At 40.2% G+C, this 15,918-nt stretch overlaps 1 protein-coding gene across 2 annotated transcripts in view; it reads left to right on the top strand.

Annotated features, from left to right (window-relative positions):
• LOC149534365 (uncharacterized) overlaps window positions 1-15,918 on the top strand; it is an 88,147-nt gene that overhangs the window by 10,818 nt on the left and 61,411 nt on the right. For both annotated transcript variants that reach the window (XM_089806911.1, XM_089806910.1), the window contains exons 3-5: window positions 12,235-12,363; window positions 12,592-12,651; window positions 13,016-13,126. In XM_089806911.1, coding sequence (XP_089663037.1) covers window positions 12,235-12,363; window positions 12,592-12,651; window positions 13,016-13,126 — 300 coding nt within the window. The remainder of the gene's footprint in view (window positions 1-12,234; window positions 12,364-12,591; window positions 12,652-13,015; window positions 13,127-15,918) is intronic.

Genomic DNA, 15,918 nt, shown 5'->3' with positions numbered 1-15,918 from the left:
ATTCAAACTGCACAAGCAAGATGTTGAAAGCTTGAAATTATTCAAAGTTTGAACCGGTCTTAGTTATAGCCTTTCTACATTGACATACAAGTGTGATTCAACTGGTAGACAAATCTTACCTGAGCTATTGTAAATTTTTTAACCTCTGTAATCACTCTCTCCATGCAAGCTATGTGTAGTATGTGAAATGGATGGTCCAAACCCAAGGAAATAAAGCCCTCTTTGACACTTAATTTTACAATTGAAATGCTGTAACCTTTTACTCCCACAAAAATTTATTATCTTCTGATTGATTTTGTAACACAATGTAACAACCCATTTCAATGAAAATATATACTTGTATAATGTAGTCACTTATAAACTGTTGGAACCCGTTGGATGGCAAATGAAAGGCTCTCTCTCCAAACTTTAAATTGGTGTAAGTAAAACATTCTGTCTTTGATTCTGTTTTCTTTTTGATTAATCAAGTGAGGGCTGAGGGCACTCTCCCACTCTAGTAATTTTGAGAAATTACATAAAAATTCCCGCCATGACTGTTTTCAAGGAAGACCAGCTTTACAAAATTGGAAGTTATTCCTTCAACCAATAGACATTCTAAATTGGCCAGTATCTTAACAGGTGAAACTATCAGGCACTACTGGATTCAGAACTTCAAGAACTGTCTTCCAATCATTTGAGATCAGCATTCCACTGATGGAACTTTGTGGCTTTTGTAGCATTCGCCATGCTGAATTGGTCGTCCTGCTGAGGATAGGTTTATTCTGGAGTGCAAAGGGCCATAACGTCCATGGAAGGATTGTATGCTTCTGTTACACTCGTAAGGAACCTGGAAAGGTCATCAACTTGAGGAGAGCCAACAAACTGGACTCTGTGCTATAGATCAGTCTGATGGAAGAACTACCCCTAAGCTCCAAGCCTGTGAATGGGATCAAGGAAAGTTTGACAGGAGTTGACTTAAAAATTGCTTCATTCAACTCAACTTTGAGTTTGTCCCAGATATAAAACTTCCCTAACTCTTTTGTGAGCTCCTTGTCTCCTGTGACAAGAAGAATGTTGGTAACAAATGTTGGAAAAAATCAGTGCTAACCTGATGCTTTTCTGTTCCTTCGATCAGTTGAGACCCAAAACTTCTGGATAGCCTCTAGTATATCACCAACCTAGAAGAAGAAGAGCCTTCTCATCCTTGCTTCATTTATTTCCTAAGTTACCAGATTATCTCCACCAAACCTCAAAGTCTGGTTCAATTCTGTGCAACCTAAATTCAGCTACAGAGCCACAGATTTGCTGCAAATTCTGTTAGAGGAACCCGGGCAGAATTTGGAGCGAATTTTGAAGAATTTGCTGCCCAAATTTGGTCTCAAAACAATTGTTTTTTATTTTTTTAATGTGCTTTTTTTGGGCCTAATTTGGTATATTTGATCCTTCCAACCATAAGAGTGACCGCTCAAAAGGCCAACAAAGATGGTTTAAATGTCATTTATGCATTTTTGAATGAAAATGAAAACTTGCATATAGAGGAAATCTTAATTGACAATAGGTGAAATCTAAATTGATGAATATAGAGGAATTTCTTTTAAAAAGCAATGATATCTTTGAATCCGGGGCTTAAAGTTAGAATCTCAACTTTTGATCTAGTCTGGTTAGAAATCCTCTAACCAATAAAAAATAAAAATTCAGATAACTACACTTATCTTTGATGATTCCTTTCTTTCTTATAGTGTCCCCTTGATAGGGAAATATGTCCCATGCATGTGATCAAGCAAGTGTATCATGTTGTATGTATGGCTAAATGATGCAATTTATATCCTATTGAACCAAAACATAGATTTGGTGGTGAATTTTGATATGTTGGTTTACTATTAGCAGAGGGATGTATGGACTTATTTGCTGTTGCATACGCACACACACACATTTAAAAACAAATGTTTTTGTTTGGATGAACCCAAAATGAATCCAAACCCTACCCAAAACAAAATTGGACGAATTTTGAACCCGAATCTTGAACCTGAATCCAAACCGGCAACTTCGTTTATTTCTCATACGAAAGCCATTTGCCTGAGATTACTGCGCGACTATGCAATTGGCTCCATTCTTTGGACTGCAAGGGACAGAAAAGTGAGAATTCGAGTCAAGAAGGCAAGGAGAGAATAACTGATATAATCTCTTCAAGAATTCTCTTTAATCATGTGGCATTAATAGTACTGTCTGGATAGAAAAGTATAGATGAGGTGATGCGACCTTGTCCCTCCATCATTTCATGCATTGGTCATAACGAGCACTGTTGCATAAGGGTGATTTCAGATTTAGTAGTTCCACATCCTGTGGAGGTCGGCCAGAAATTGGTGTTGCAGTTAATTTTTATATATTCATGTTGATCAATACAGAGCATATGAGCAACCTTGTTTCCTTATTTATAGGAATGGTTGATGTCGAAGTTAGAAATATTGTCTAAACTATTCCATTCCGTGCAAAATATTATTACCTTTCCACTTTCCAGAATGTCTTTTCCCAAGGGATAAGACAATGACCATGGAGTCCTCTTATATTGCAACATTATCTATGGTACACGACTTTACCAATTTTAAGCTGAGTAGGAGTGCTTTCATTGCTGCCTCATTATCTGGTTGTAATTTTTCTGGAGGCAGATTCATGTAGGTTTCTCCTAGACTTCCTGATAATGCAGTCAGCACCAGAGGATCCTGTGCTCCCACCTGAGGGTCCTCCAAAATTCAATTCCCACATGCCTGTTGGTGGAGTAGGTTACGAATTCATATTGAAGCAATTGGAAGCCGAGAGATTAGGACAGGAAATCTCATGAACATGAACTTTCTGTCTTTCACTCTTACTTCTCAGATTCTTCAATAAATGGCCTGTAGTAATTTACTTAAAACTCTAGCTGGTTTTTCCATGAAATAACTTAGCAGAAAATGATTTTGGCTACCTATTTATTCAGATGGAGGACATGCCTTTAATGTTCCCTTTATTAAGTGGTTCTTTTAGCAGCTCCTCCTGATGTGCCTGAGATATCCCGGTCAGGTTATTGCTTCTTTTTTATAAAACACCTAAAGGCTTAAAGCTTCAAAGGGGTAGACATTTCGTCAAACAGTTATCAATCAAGCTTGATATTGTTGATATAACCTGCTCTAATAATGCCTTTTAATTCACAATTCATAAATGAGGTACTTCGCTTATCATATTGACATAAAATTCCATTACATGAAATATCCAAATGACCAAGTCGAATTTGATAGCAGTATCAGGAAAATAATACAAATGCTATGATATTAGCAGATATGAACAATCGAAATCCAATCAAGAATATACACAATAATGTGTGATGAACCTCCTTATAGCAATATCGTGAGAATGCTCGAAATAACAGAATACAAAGTGATAGCAGAACTCAGAATGAATCTACTGATCGCAGGCCACTTCGAGGGGGTAACCTCCTTTGAGCAAGCTCAATACAATAAATTCGTCCGTGCCCATCAAGGGCCTCAACCTATTCTTATATACTGAGTACGATCTAGAAAAGTAATACTACCTATGCATGTGGGATAATAATAAAATATACTCACGGGACGACTTACAAAGCATATGCGTCCAACAACACTACTCTAACAAAATAAACAGAAGGAACACACAGGTTCCTAACATCCCCTCTCCCTTAGAAAAAAAGCTTTGTCCTCAAAGCTTAAGGTGTGGAAATTGTTGTTGAATCTGAAGAAGGGGTTCCCAGGTAGCATCCTCTGGTTGCATGCCATGCCACTGAATCAAGACCTCAGAGATGGAGCGAGAGCGAAGCTGGCGAGTGCGCTGGTCAATGATTGCCACTGGCTCCAGGATAATGGATCCTTCCGTATCCATTTCAGGGAGAGTAGTTTGTGCTCTGACAGTGGTACCCAGAACTTTCTTTAGACAAGAAACATGAAAGACTGGATGAATGCGAGAAGAAGGAGGAAGTTCCAGTTTATAAGCAACTGAACCAATCTTCTGCAGAACCTTATAAGGCCCATAAAATTTTGGGGCCAGCTTATGACGCCCTTTCAGCTTTAGGGAGGATTGTTTGTATGGCTGTAGACGAAGAAAAACCATATCCCCAATTTGAAATGAGCGCTCAGAACGGTGTTGATCTGCTTGCTGTTTCATCCGATTACGGGCCATGTGAAGATTATCCTGTAAGGTACGAAGAATCTGATCCCTGCTGCGGAGAACTATGTCAACTGCCTGGACTGGTGAGCTGTTGGGAGTGTAGGGAAGGAGCACTGGAGGTGCCTGACCATAGACTGCTTCATATGGAGTCATTTTAGAGGCAGTGTGGTAAGAGGTATTGTACCACCATTCAGCTAAAGGGAGCCACTTGGCCCACTGATGTTGCTGTTCGGAAGTGAAGCAACGAAGATAAGTTTCCAAGCATTTATTGACAATTTCAGTTTGACCATCAGTTTGTGGGTGATAGCCCGAACTCATCTTCAGTTTGGTGCCAGTTTTCTGAAACAGTTCAGTCCAAAAATGACTGGTAAAAGTTGCATCACGATCAGAGACAATGGAAGAAGGGAGTCCATGAAGACGAAATATCTGGTCCATGAAGATTTGTGCAACAGAGGAGGCAGTATAGGGATGGCTGAGGGCACAAAAATGACTATATTTCGAGAGACGATCAACCACAACCAAGATCACTGTCTTGCCACCGGATTTAGGAAGCCCTTCAATGAAATCCATAGAAATATCAGTCCAAATCCGTGTAGGGATGGGCAATGGTTCGAGCAAGCCAGGAAGGAGGGTCGTTTCACCCTTGTGGCGTTGGCAAGTATCACATTCAGCCACCATCTGTTGAATCGTCTGTTTCATCCCTTTCCAAAAGAAGTTTCTCCTTGCTCGCTCATAAGTTTTGAGGAAGCCTGAGTGCCCTGCTGAAGGAGAAGCATGGAGTTCATAAAAAATAGCCTGATGTAGAGCTGGGTTCTGAGGAAGCACTAGCCGACCCTTGTATCGAAGAGAAGCACCATCCCAAGAGTAATGTGGTATAGCAGAAGGATTATTGGCTAGCTGGTGAATGATTTGAGATAAAGAAGAGTCACTGCCATAGCCCTGCTGAACAGACGCTAACCAATTGGGAATGGGCATAGAAATAGCGGAAAGGGAAGCTTGATTATCAAATGTGCGAGAAAGAGCATCTGCCACAATATTCTCCTTACCCTTCTTGTAGGTGATCTCATAATCATACCCCATGAGTTTGCTGACCCATTTCGGTTGTGTAGGAGAGGATACCCGTTGTTCCAGGAAGTATTTCAGACTTTGGTGATCGGTTCTGATGCAAAAATGACTCCCTAAGAGGTATGGCCGCCACTTCTGTACAGCATGCAAAATAGCCATCATTTCTTTTTCATAAGTAGAGAGGGCTAGATTCTTACCAGAGAGGGCTTTGCTAGTGAACGCAATAGGATGGTCATCTTGCAGGAGAACAACACCCAATCCATTGCCGCAAGCATCACTCTCAATAGTGAAGGGTTTGGAAAAATCTGGCATTGCGAGAACAGGTGTACTGCACATAGCCTGTTTCAGTTGTTCAAATGTAGTCTCAGCAACAGGGGTCCAGGAGAAGGCATCCTTTTTTAACAGAGCTGTCAATGGTGCTGCAATTTTCCCGTAATCTTTGACAAACTTGCGGTAGTAGCCAGTCAACCCCAAAAAACCCCAAAGGCTCTTGAGAGTTTTAGGATGCGGCCAAGTTTTCATGGCATCTATTTTTGTAGGATCCACCCGCACTCCATGGTGTGCAACAATATGCCCGAGATACTCCACTTCCTCCTGGCCAAACACACATTTAGATAGTTTTGCACAGAGTTGATGATCAGAGAGAAGTTGCAAGACAAGCTCCAGATGATGGAGATGCTCAGCCCAAGTTTTGCTATATATGAGGATATCATCAAAGAAGACCAGAATGAATTTCCGGAGGTATGGTCGAAATATGTTATTCATCACTGCCTGAAATGTTGAAGGAACATTCGTGAGGCCAAAGGGCATGACTAAAAATTCATAGTGACCATCATGTGTGCGGAAGGCAGTTTTAGGTATATCCTCCTCATTAACTCGAATTTGATGATACCCAGAACGAAGATCTAACTTGGAGAAAAAATGAGCCCCATGAAGTTCATCAAGAAGTTCATCAACAACTGGAATGGGAAACTTGTCCTTTATAGTGAGATGATTAAGTGCTCGGAAATCAATGCAGAGTCGCCATGACCCATCTTTTTTGCGAACAAGCAGAACTGGAGAAGAAAAGGAACTGGTACTAGGGCGAATAATACCTTGCTTCAGTAAGTCACGGACAAGTATCTCGATTTCGGTCTTCTGATGAAATGGGTAGTGGTAGGGCCTGATGTTGGGCGGAACACTGCCAGGAAGGAGCTGAATACGGTGGTCCTCTGGACGAGAAGGAGGTAATCCCACAGGTTCAGCAAATACACCAGAATACTTGTCCAAAATGTGTTGGAGATCGACAGGATTGCTAGAGACTGCTGATGGCTGCATCTGAATGGAATGGAGCTGAGCGATGACACCATGTGAATTCTTCTTAAGAAGTTTTTCCATACGGTGTGAACTGATGATGCTGAGAGACCCTGGTTGTAAGCCTTTCAAAGTGTGTTGGTGCCCCTCGGCTGAAAACTGCATCCAAAGTTCAGCAAAATCCCAGAGAATGGGGCCAAGAGTGCGTAACCATTGGGCACCCAAAACCACATCACAGCCACCTAAGGGTAAGGCAAACATGTCAGAGCGCATGTTATAATCGCCAATAGAGAGACGCACATTGCGACATTTCCCTTTACAAGGTAAAGTGCCCCCATTGGCAATCATGACTTCAAAGCTAGAGCAGGGATGGATAAAGCAATCAGCCTGTTTGGCTAGTCGTGGATCAATGAAGTTATGAGTGCTACCAGAATCAATGAGTATAGTAAGAGGGATCTTCTTGAAGAAACCCTGGACCCGCATGGTTTGTGGAGTAGTGACTCCTGCCAAAGCATGGACAGATATCTCTGGTGGAGCTTCTGGTGAAGGAGGTTCAGGCTGGTGAGGCTCAACCTCAGCATCCACTGTTTCCTGAGCATCTACATATTCTTCCAGTTCCGGTGGAGAATCCACATTCAAGAGATAGAGCTTTTGCTGAACACATCTATGGCCCCGAGACCATTTCTCATCACAATTATAACAAAGCCCTTTGTCTCGCCTGACTCGCATCTCTGTTTCAGACAAGTGCTTGATCGGAGTAGTTCTGGGAGCTGGTATGACTGGAGGGTTATGAGAACCTGTATTTCTGAATGGAACAAAATTAGATCTGGAGCGTTGTAGAGCACTAATCTTGTCTTCCGCTAACTTAGCCAACCCAAGGGCTTCCATCATTGTAGTAGGTCGAAATATTTTGACTTCTGAGCGAAGTGCATCCTTCAGACCACTGACAAAACAACTACGGAAGAATTCATCAGACAAGCCCTCTGTGTGATTAGCTAATTTTTCAAACTCTGTCTGGTATTCTCTTACAGTGCCTGTTTGACGCAGTTTAGTGAGTGCTCCTGTGAAATCATCAAAGGAACTAGGGCCAAAGCGCTCCAAAATGAGGGTGCACAATTCTCTCCATGTTGGGCCTACATTAGCCTTGATGTACCAACGGAACCATTGAAGAGCTTCATGTTCCAAATGAAAAGATGCAAGGGGGACTTTGTGGTTATCCAAAGTATTATGCAAGCTGAAATACTGCTCTGCCCTATAGATCCATCCAGTCGGATCAGAACCATCGAAGCGTGGAAAATCAAGCTTTGGTCCACGGAAATTGCCAGAAGAGGACCCAGTATCTCCTGAATGGTTTCGGCTCATGGCTGATTGCTGAAAGTTAAGACCCAGAATTTTGTCATCCAGATCTTGAAGTTTGGTTTTGAGGGATGCCATTTCTTCTTCCATGATTTTTGCTCCTGTACGCGTAACAACCATAAAGCAAGGTTTTTTTTTTTTTTTTTTTATTATTTTTTTGGAATGGGTAGAAGATGAGAAACAAAAACTTTTTTAGTTACGGCAAACTTGGATTTGGGTAAAACTCAGATAGGAAATGGGTGGGAGACTATCTGGGGACAAGGGAAACAGAAAAATGAGGGTTTCAAGGGTAGGGAGGCGAAATGAGGCGAACAGTCCAAGAGGGATAAGGGAGCAAAATGAGGAATTGAATCTTGTGGCTCAGTTTGGTGGCGATTGGATGAGAGGTGAAAAAGATAGGGCAAACCCTAAAATTAGATAAATGAGGGATTTAGGGCTTTGATATGTAAAATTTGGGGTTGGGTCGCCAAGGAAGGAAGTATGCGAAATGATATTGCAGACGTTCTGCGGAAGTATGAGCAGAAACAGAAAGCAAACAAGGAAGCTACGACTAAAAAACAGAAAAAATTTTACTCTTTTTTTTTTTTTTTTTTTTTTATTTGAACAGTCGACTTAGAAAAATTCACTCACAGACAGAACAACTGAAAAGAGTTATTGCAATAACAAGAGATATTAGAAGTGAGAGGAACCTGAAGGCCACGACAGAAAAAAAATTTGATGTGATTTCCACCCAGCGAGCCCAAGAGAGTGCTCTGATACCAGATGTGATGAACCTCCTTATAGCAATATCGTGAGAATGCTCGAAATAACAGAATACAAAGTGATAGCAGAACTCAGAATGAATCTACTGATCGCAGGCCACTTCGAGGGGGTAACCTCCTTTGAGCAAGCTCAATACAATAAATTCGTCCGTGCCCATCAAGGGCCTCAACCTATTCTTATATACTGAGTACGATCTAGAAAAGTAATACTACCTATGCATGTGGGATAATAATAAAATATACTCACGGGACGACTTACAAAGCATATGCGTCCAACAACACTACTCTAACAAAATAAACAGAAGGAACACACAGGTTCCTAACATAATGGAACCTGGTTTCTTCTCATTGTCTGGGCTGGATGCCTTATTCCTCTACGGCAATTACCAAAAGCTGCCTTTCAAACAAATGTTTGAATTTTGTTTGCAGAAAGACCTCTGATTACTCCAGCAATTGCTATGGCCAACGTTCCTGACTGCCGCTGCTGGTCTTGCGCGATCTATCCCAGACCCGTGCCGATACTGTTATCACCTGACGCGGGGGTGGGTTATTATGATGACCATCGAGCCGGAAATGAATATTGGTTCGCAACTGAATTGCTGTCCCTTAACCACGCGTCGCTACTATGGAGGAAGTCCTTATCCTTTGCGAACTAGAGTCTGCGAAATCAGATTCCCTTGGTCCTTCCATCTGCTAGTTGATAGCGTTCCGCTATTGGACAGTGAGAAAAAACGGAAATGAGGCCTGAAACTGCTGCCGACTAATGCAAATGTAACTCTAACTCCTCCTGCCGGTCCTTTGAAATAGTACTCTAAGCCGCAAGATAATTTGTTGTTCTCAAATGCCCAGATTCGCCAACCCTCAAGACTCTAAAATGTCACCTTTTTAGTCATTCGAAATTGCAAATAATTTCAACATGAAATGGCAGAAAAACCATTTCCAATGTGCAACCCTTTGGAGGATATCTCACCACCTCAGTTATGCAGATCCAAAGGAGTTTTCGTTCCCAAAGACCTAATGGGAATTTGCAGACCACTGGCTACAAATTGCTCCAATTGTAATAGAAATCGAATCCACACAATTGCCTGTCCAAATGGGAGCCTTATGTCCTCTATTTATTCACTTTGCTGAGAAGTTTCTGGAAGTTTTCCGGAATCATCTTTTATGATGTACTTCATTATTAAACTTTATAAAATTAAATAAATAACTTTATAAAGTTAGAGTACAACCTTAATTTAATATTAGAACGAGTAGGCCCCACTTACTAAATTATTATTCTTCGAGAGCAAAATTGTAATTATCGGAAGGCAAAAATGATCCTCTTCCCATAATCATTTGCCTACGAGAGTCGATGATAGGCAAATCCCTTGTTAAAGTTATGTCGCTAAAAAGGGGACATGATAGTGCCTACTGCTGGCAACTTCCTTGACTTCTAATTGCCTATTGCATTTCTGAAGGTATTGAAGATCTTGCAGCATCCTTGGTACCATATTGATGATTATTTTGGCTGTAAAGTAATTGCTGAAATCAAATTGTGCCACCTTTGGAGTTGCATAGCTGTTTCCCACTTGCCTGTTGATCGGAATAGGTTCCAAGGCCACCTTCTGTGAGCTGGATCTAGGTCACAATTTTGTTAACAACTCCATGGATTGGTTCAGCATGGAAAAACTAGAAAAGGTCATTTCCTACATCAGTCAATTCTAATTTTGTATGTTTACACGGCTCTACTTTAATTATCTGAAACTCATGAAGTTTGTTCTCAGCCTGCAGCTGTCCATATCTTTATCATGTGCAATGATGACCACCAATCCAAGGTCCAACGGAAGGAGGTTTCAAATAGAATAGTACATTCAAAAGCATGCATGATAAATCCAAGATTCTGTGGCATTTTGAATTTTTGGTTTGCAATTCTCATGTTGAATATCAAATTCAAAAGCATAAGTTACTTTACATGTTCTTAGGTTAAAATGTTTTTAGAAGATGAAGCACACTCGTGTTTTTCTTAAATGTAGGGAGCCAGTTTGATTTTATTTGATCCTTAATATGTTCCAAAAGCTCTAACTGTTGCAAAATCTGGTAGCAGTAAATATCAACTAAGAACTAACACAAAAGCTTGATGTTGATAACTTACCTATTTGGATTAGAAACTGCTAAATTTTGTTCTGATCTATGTCCATTCTCAAAATATATTATTGTAAAATATTTCGTTTTTGAATGACATACTGACACAGGATAGCAGACTCATTGTAGTCAGGGTTACTATCATTAAGATTAAATTTAGTAATTTCGATGCCACTCTAAAATACGAAAACACCCGTTGTATTTCTCATGTATCATCTTAATTAGGGAATTGTTTGCATTTTGGATTATGAATAGAACAAAGCTTTTCTGATCTGATGGTTCCAATTGATGGCCAACTATGAATATTTTTTAGTTAATTTGTGACAAGAATTAAACTTGTAAAACTATGTAAATGATGATAAAGTTTTGGGACAACCCATGTTACAAACCATTTTCTTACTAATTAATTCTACAAAATTGGCACTGTGTTTGCCTACATGCTCCTTTTAGTCATACTTCATTCTGTGTAAATTGACATTGTTATAGCCTACACACTCCTTTTAGTCATAGTTACATTTTGGGTATTGTTTGTACACTAAGTTTACTGATTTGGATGCGGAAGCGGAAGCGCATACGGGATGCAGGTTTTTTTAAATTTTTGGGTATGGATGCATTTGGAAACGTGTATATAGATTTGCAAAGAATTTAAGAAACTTATAAATTCAAGAAATTGGAGAAACTAAAAAATGTACAAACATACATCATTTGATAGTATCATAATACATATGATACTTCACCATTGATCAAGATTCAAGATATTTCTTGTCAATTAAGTAGTTCAAACTTCAAATTAAAACTTCACAGGCAAAAATATTCATGTTCTAGACTCCATGTCCAAACTACAGAATAAAAAACAGAGGTCATGATTCAATGTCATTGTTTGCTAATCAGAATCATAAGGATTCTCAAAAACATCTGGATCCTCCTCATCCCATCCACTGCAAGGTTGATATCATTTGAACCAAGAAAGGTTCCACTTGTGCTAGATGCAAACAAAATGAGAACAGTAAATCCAGCTGCAAACAAAATGGAGATTAAATGGTTGAAAGGCCTCTATTAGGGCCATTTAAGGGTTTGGCACAATTTTTTTTAATAAAATGTGCTAATAAACATGTCTTAAATGGTTTTAAGTGAAATTTGCGTTTTTCTTGACTTTTCCTGTGTGGATGCTGACAGAAGCTCCTGGGTGCCACTAGGATGCCACTCACAGGCACCCGAATGCGTCTAGATGCCTGAAACAGGCATCTGCTCGCATCCAGGTTCCTGTGAGAGGCATCCGGGTGGCACCCAGAGGGCTTCCGTCAGTTCCACACTTCCGTATGTATCCGCTTCCGGCTCCAGACATTTCCTGCAAGTATTGGTATCTAAGGTTGTATATAATATTGGCACGTACAATTTTAATTTGATAAGTTTACATTCCAGTGCGTGCCAGTCTTGTTTTTTTGTTACGCGGCCTTAAAACATTGGTCTTTGTCTGCTTTCACAGTGTGATGCTTCGCTGCTAAGTGAAGGGACAAGGAAGAAATTTTATTGGAACAAAGCTATCTCATTGGCTTTTTTAACACTGCTCGCTTTGTTCCTTTGCAGTGTAGTGATTAGTGAGAATTATGCAGAGGTATGTTTGTTTTCTGTTCCTTTTTCTGTTACAATATTTAAACCAATAAGTATTGAAAGTAACGAATGATGGTGAATATGTGCTTAAATCCTTAAGTTCTGAAGGGTTGAAATTTATCTCCATGGACTGTTCAATCTTTTGTTTGGACTTACAATTAGATTTTCATATTAAATATGTCGAAGTATTTTGCAAGAGTAAATGTAATTTGAAAATGTAAGTGTTGTGCAGACAGCATCAAGATGGGGTGTCTCATATTCTTTACATAGCACTGTAGAGAAGGGCTGCGAGGTTTGACATGTCTCTTATGCTTGCATTTTTATGCAGTGTGTTTATTATGGAGATGTCTGTTTGTTTTCTTTAAGAAACGACTCTCTTTATCACTTTTTATAGCTGCTTTGCATTCCACGTATGCAATTTGGTTAGGCTGCACCTCAGTTTTTACCTACAGGAAGCAATTTGAATGCAAGTTATCATTGTAGATTTATTTGTGCATTTTTTATTAAATTTTTTCATAAAGAGGAATAACATAAAAATATAGATTTATACACATGCAATGGGTTGCTTCAGCTCAATACAAGTCAGTTTAGTGATCTTAGCAATGTTTTTCTGTAGGAACTGTTTTGTTGAAGTTTTTGTTAATTTAATGATGCAGTACCAAACTCAAAGGCGGATCCCTTATGGCAGTGAGCCACTACCAAGAGGTATTGTGCAGGAAACATCAAACTTGGAGATGCGACCATTATGGGGAGTTTCAAAAGTTCCGGTGAGTTGGTTATAGTTTCCTAACTACACATAACTATTGTGTTCCCTTAAGTAGTGACTTATTATGTGCATATGATAATGGAAAGTAATTGTAACAAAAGATAAAACAAATTAGAGATTTATTCAAAATTGTTTTGTGCACATGCATGTAGATCATGGAAGCTAATACCGAATTAAACTGCCTCCCTTGAATCTAAGAAGCCTATTCAATGTTACACACTACCTACAAGCCAAATAATAGAACTTAGATTTCTAGTTGACAAGCAAAGAAGTAGCGTAATAGATCATGTAATATTAAGTCCACATAGGTAATGGAGTTGGCTTGGGTTGTGGGTTTCCTCATGTTGGTTAGCATTTAATGCCTTTCCACCTGTGGTCACAATTTCCACCTTTGCTTTGTTGGGGACTTGTCAATTGTAATAGTTTGAATGGACATTTCGGGATGTATCATTGTTCTTACAAGAGGTTTTGATTTGATTCCAACAGGGGGCCATCCTTATTGTAATGCCCCGCCCGGAGATCCTTGGAAACAAGGATTCAAATCAAGCCAAGATATTTTTTTTTTACAAGTATGAATGCACAAGACATCATCATACAGGGATCACAAAGATCGCAACGGAAGACTTCAACACAATCCTGGCAACCAACGAATCTCCGAACGCCACTACCCAACTGACACACCCAAACAAAAGCCAACAACCACCACAACAAGATGAGGGCACAAGAAATGACAACTCATCAACAAAACACCAAGCTGGGGTAAAATGCAGAATCCCGAAATTTGGCTAAGCCTGAAATCCTGAAGCCCTGAAAATTGGCTAAGTTTGGAATTCTGAAGCCCTGAAATTTCCTAGAATCCATAACTTATCTCCGAGAGGTTTGAAACCTATCTCAAACGATTTGTCGCATATATTAAAATATATCGTAAGTATAAGTTGACGTAAATTAAATATACGTCAACTTATACTTAAACGATATATTTTAAACCCCTAGGAAATTTGTTTTGAACCAGGAAGGTGTAAAAACCATAAGGGTGTCCAAAACCAACTTCCGAACTTTCATCCGACAAGCCTAGATAGCCCCTGTTTCTCGTGCGAGAAAGAAAACTGGTTTCAAGTTTCGTGCAAGATCTTTCACCACTTCGCGCGAGAAAGTGCTCACTTTGCGCAAGGACTACTGAGCTTCGCGCGAGGATTCCCTACGCGTCGCGCGAAGATTTACATTCTCGCGCGAGAAGTGTATTCTCTCGCACGAGGAAGAAACAGTCTCGCGCGAGGAAAATACAATTTCGCGCGAGGAAACAAATCAGTGTGACACAAAACGCAAACAAAAAGCCAAACAAACAAGGAAACCTCCACACCGGGGAGTACCGGATCTACGCAAATCGAGGAATGAATACTCAAGAGCAACAACAGAAAGGAAAGAGGAACATCTATCCATCTAAACCATAATAGTAAAGCACATACTGAAATAAACATTGCAAGGAACAAAAATACATTTCAGAACTAAACAACCAAATAAGTGCGTGGTTCCTCCCAACCATCAATAGCATCATAAGACCATCGTGGGTCCTAGCCATCCCTCGTGCGTAACATCCCAAGCCACCGACCAGATCGTCGGTACTGTCGTAATAGGGACGTCACTACTAAAAACATGCACAATATAAGCATAAGGAAATCTAACATGCTAGTAGAAAAGCATAAGATAATCCTACAGTAGATAACATCACCTATCACATGCTAAACAACAATAAGCAACAGATATGTTAATACAACAATTCACAGCATCTAATCATATGCTAAACATCATAATAAGGGAATGCGTCAAATAAAATAACATCATCTAAACATGATATATAAGCATCCCAATGAAAGCATAAATCACAAGGAAGCATACTCCGAAACCCGAAGTACCAAGTGAAGACATCGAGCAACGGTCGCACTAGGACAAAGATCGTCTCTGTACACCGATCCCTAGCAGTGGTGAAGGTAGCTACGCCTCCCAACCACGTGGCACCCATAGGTCCACACCCGCCGTGCTGATGGAGATAATGATCCAACCACAAACACACATAAGACACAACATCCATGGCTAACACTCACGCCAGACAGTATGATGGCTGCAACCAAGAACCTAAAACAATGCAAGGAGTACAGGTCCTAGTCAGACACTCAATAGGCTACTATGTAGGGACTAACATCATGGAGAGTCGCTTGGCATCAACAAGCCCAAGCTAGTATAGGCAGCTACTCTTCTCAACAGAAGGCGCACAACCTAGGGCAGCTACTCTTCACGACAGAAGGCGCACAACCCACACATTTTAATTATCTTGTATTTATTACCACCCAAAGTTTTAATTTAATTATCACTTATATAAAACTTCCTCTGCCAACCGGGAAGTAGTCACCAGGTTATAGGATAGAAGCCCCCTCCATATGCCACCCTACCCTACCCATGCTCATCCTACAACAAGTGCCCATGGGCATGCATACTCCCATCCCAACCCCAATGATCATAACTTCCGGCAAATCGACGAAAGATCGGGCCTCGCAAGTCACCCAACAAATGTACGCGCAAGTACTCATGTGTGGTGCACCACCATCACGAAGATCATACATAAGGACAGGAATGAGAACACAATGCAAAGAAAACACCCAATTGAAAGCAACATAGGAAGGATGGATTCTACACGAATCCCAAAGCCAATAAAATCATACATCATGAAATCACTCAACCGGCCTCAATCCAAGAGTATGGATTCTACACGAATCCCAATGATGTAACAAGACCAAA

Source organism: Cupressus sempervirens, chromosome 10 (assembly GCF_028749045.1).
Source record: "Cupressus sempervirens isolate cs-2001-9-10 chromosome 10, ASM2874904v1, whole genome shotgun sequence".
NCBI lineage: Eukaryota > Viridiplantae > Streptophyta > Pinopsida > Cupressales > Cupressaceae > Cupressus > Cupressus sempervirens.
Note: the sequence above shows the minus strand (reverse complement) of the source record. Positions and strands in the feature narration are given on the sequence as shown.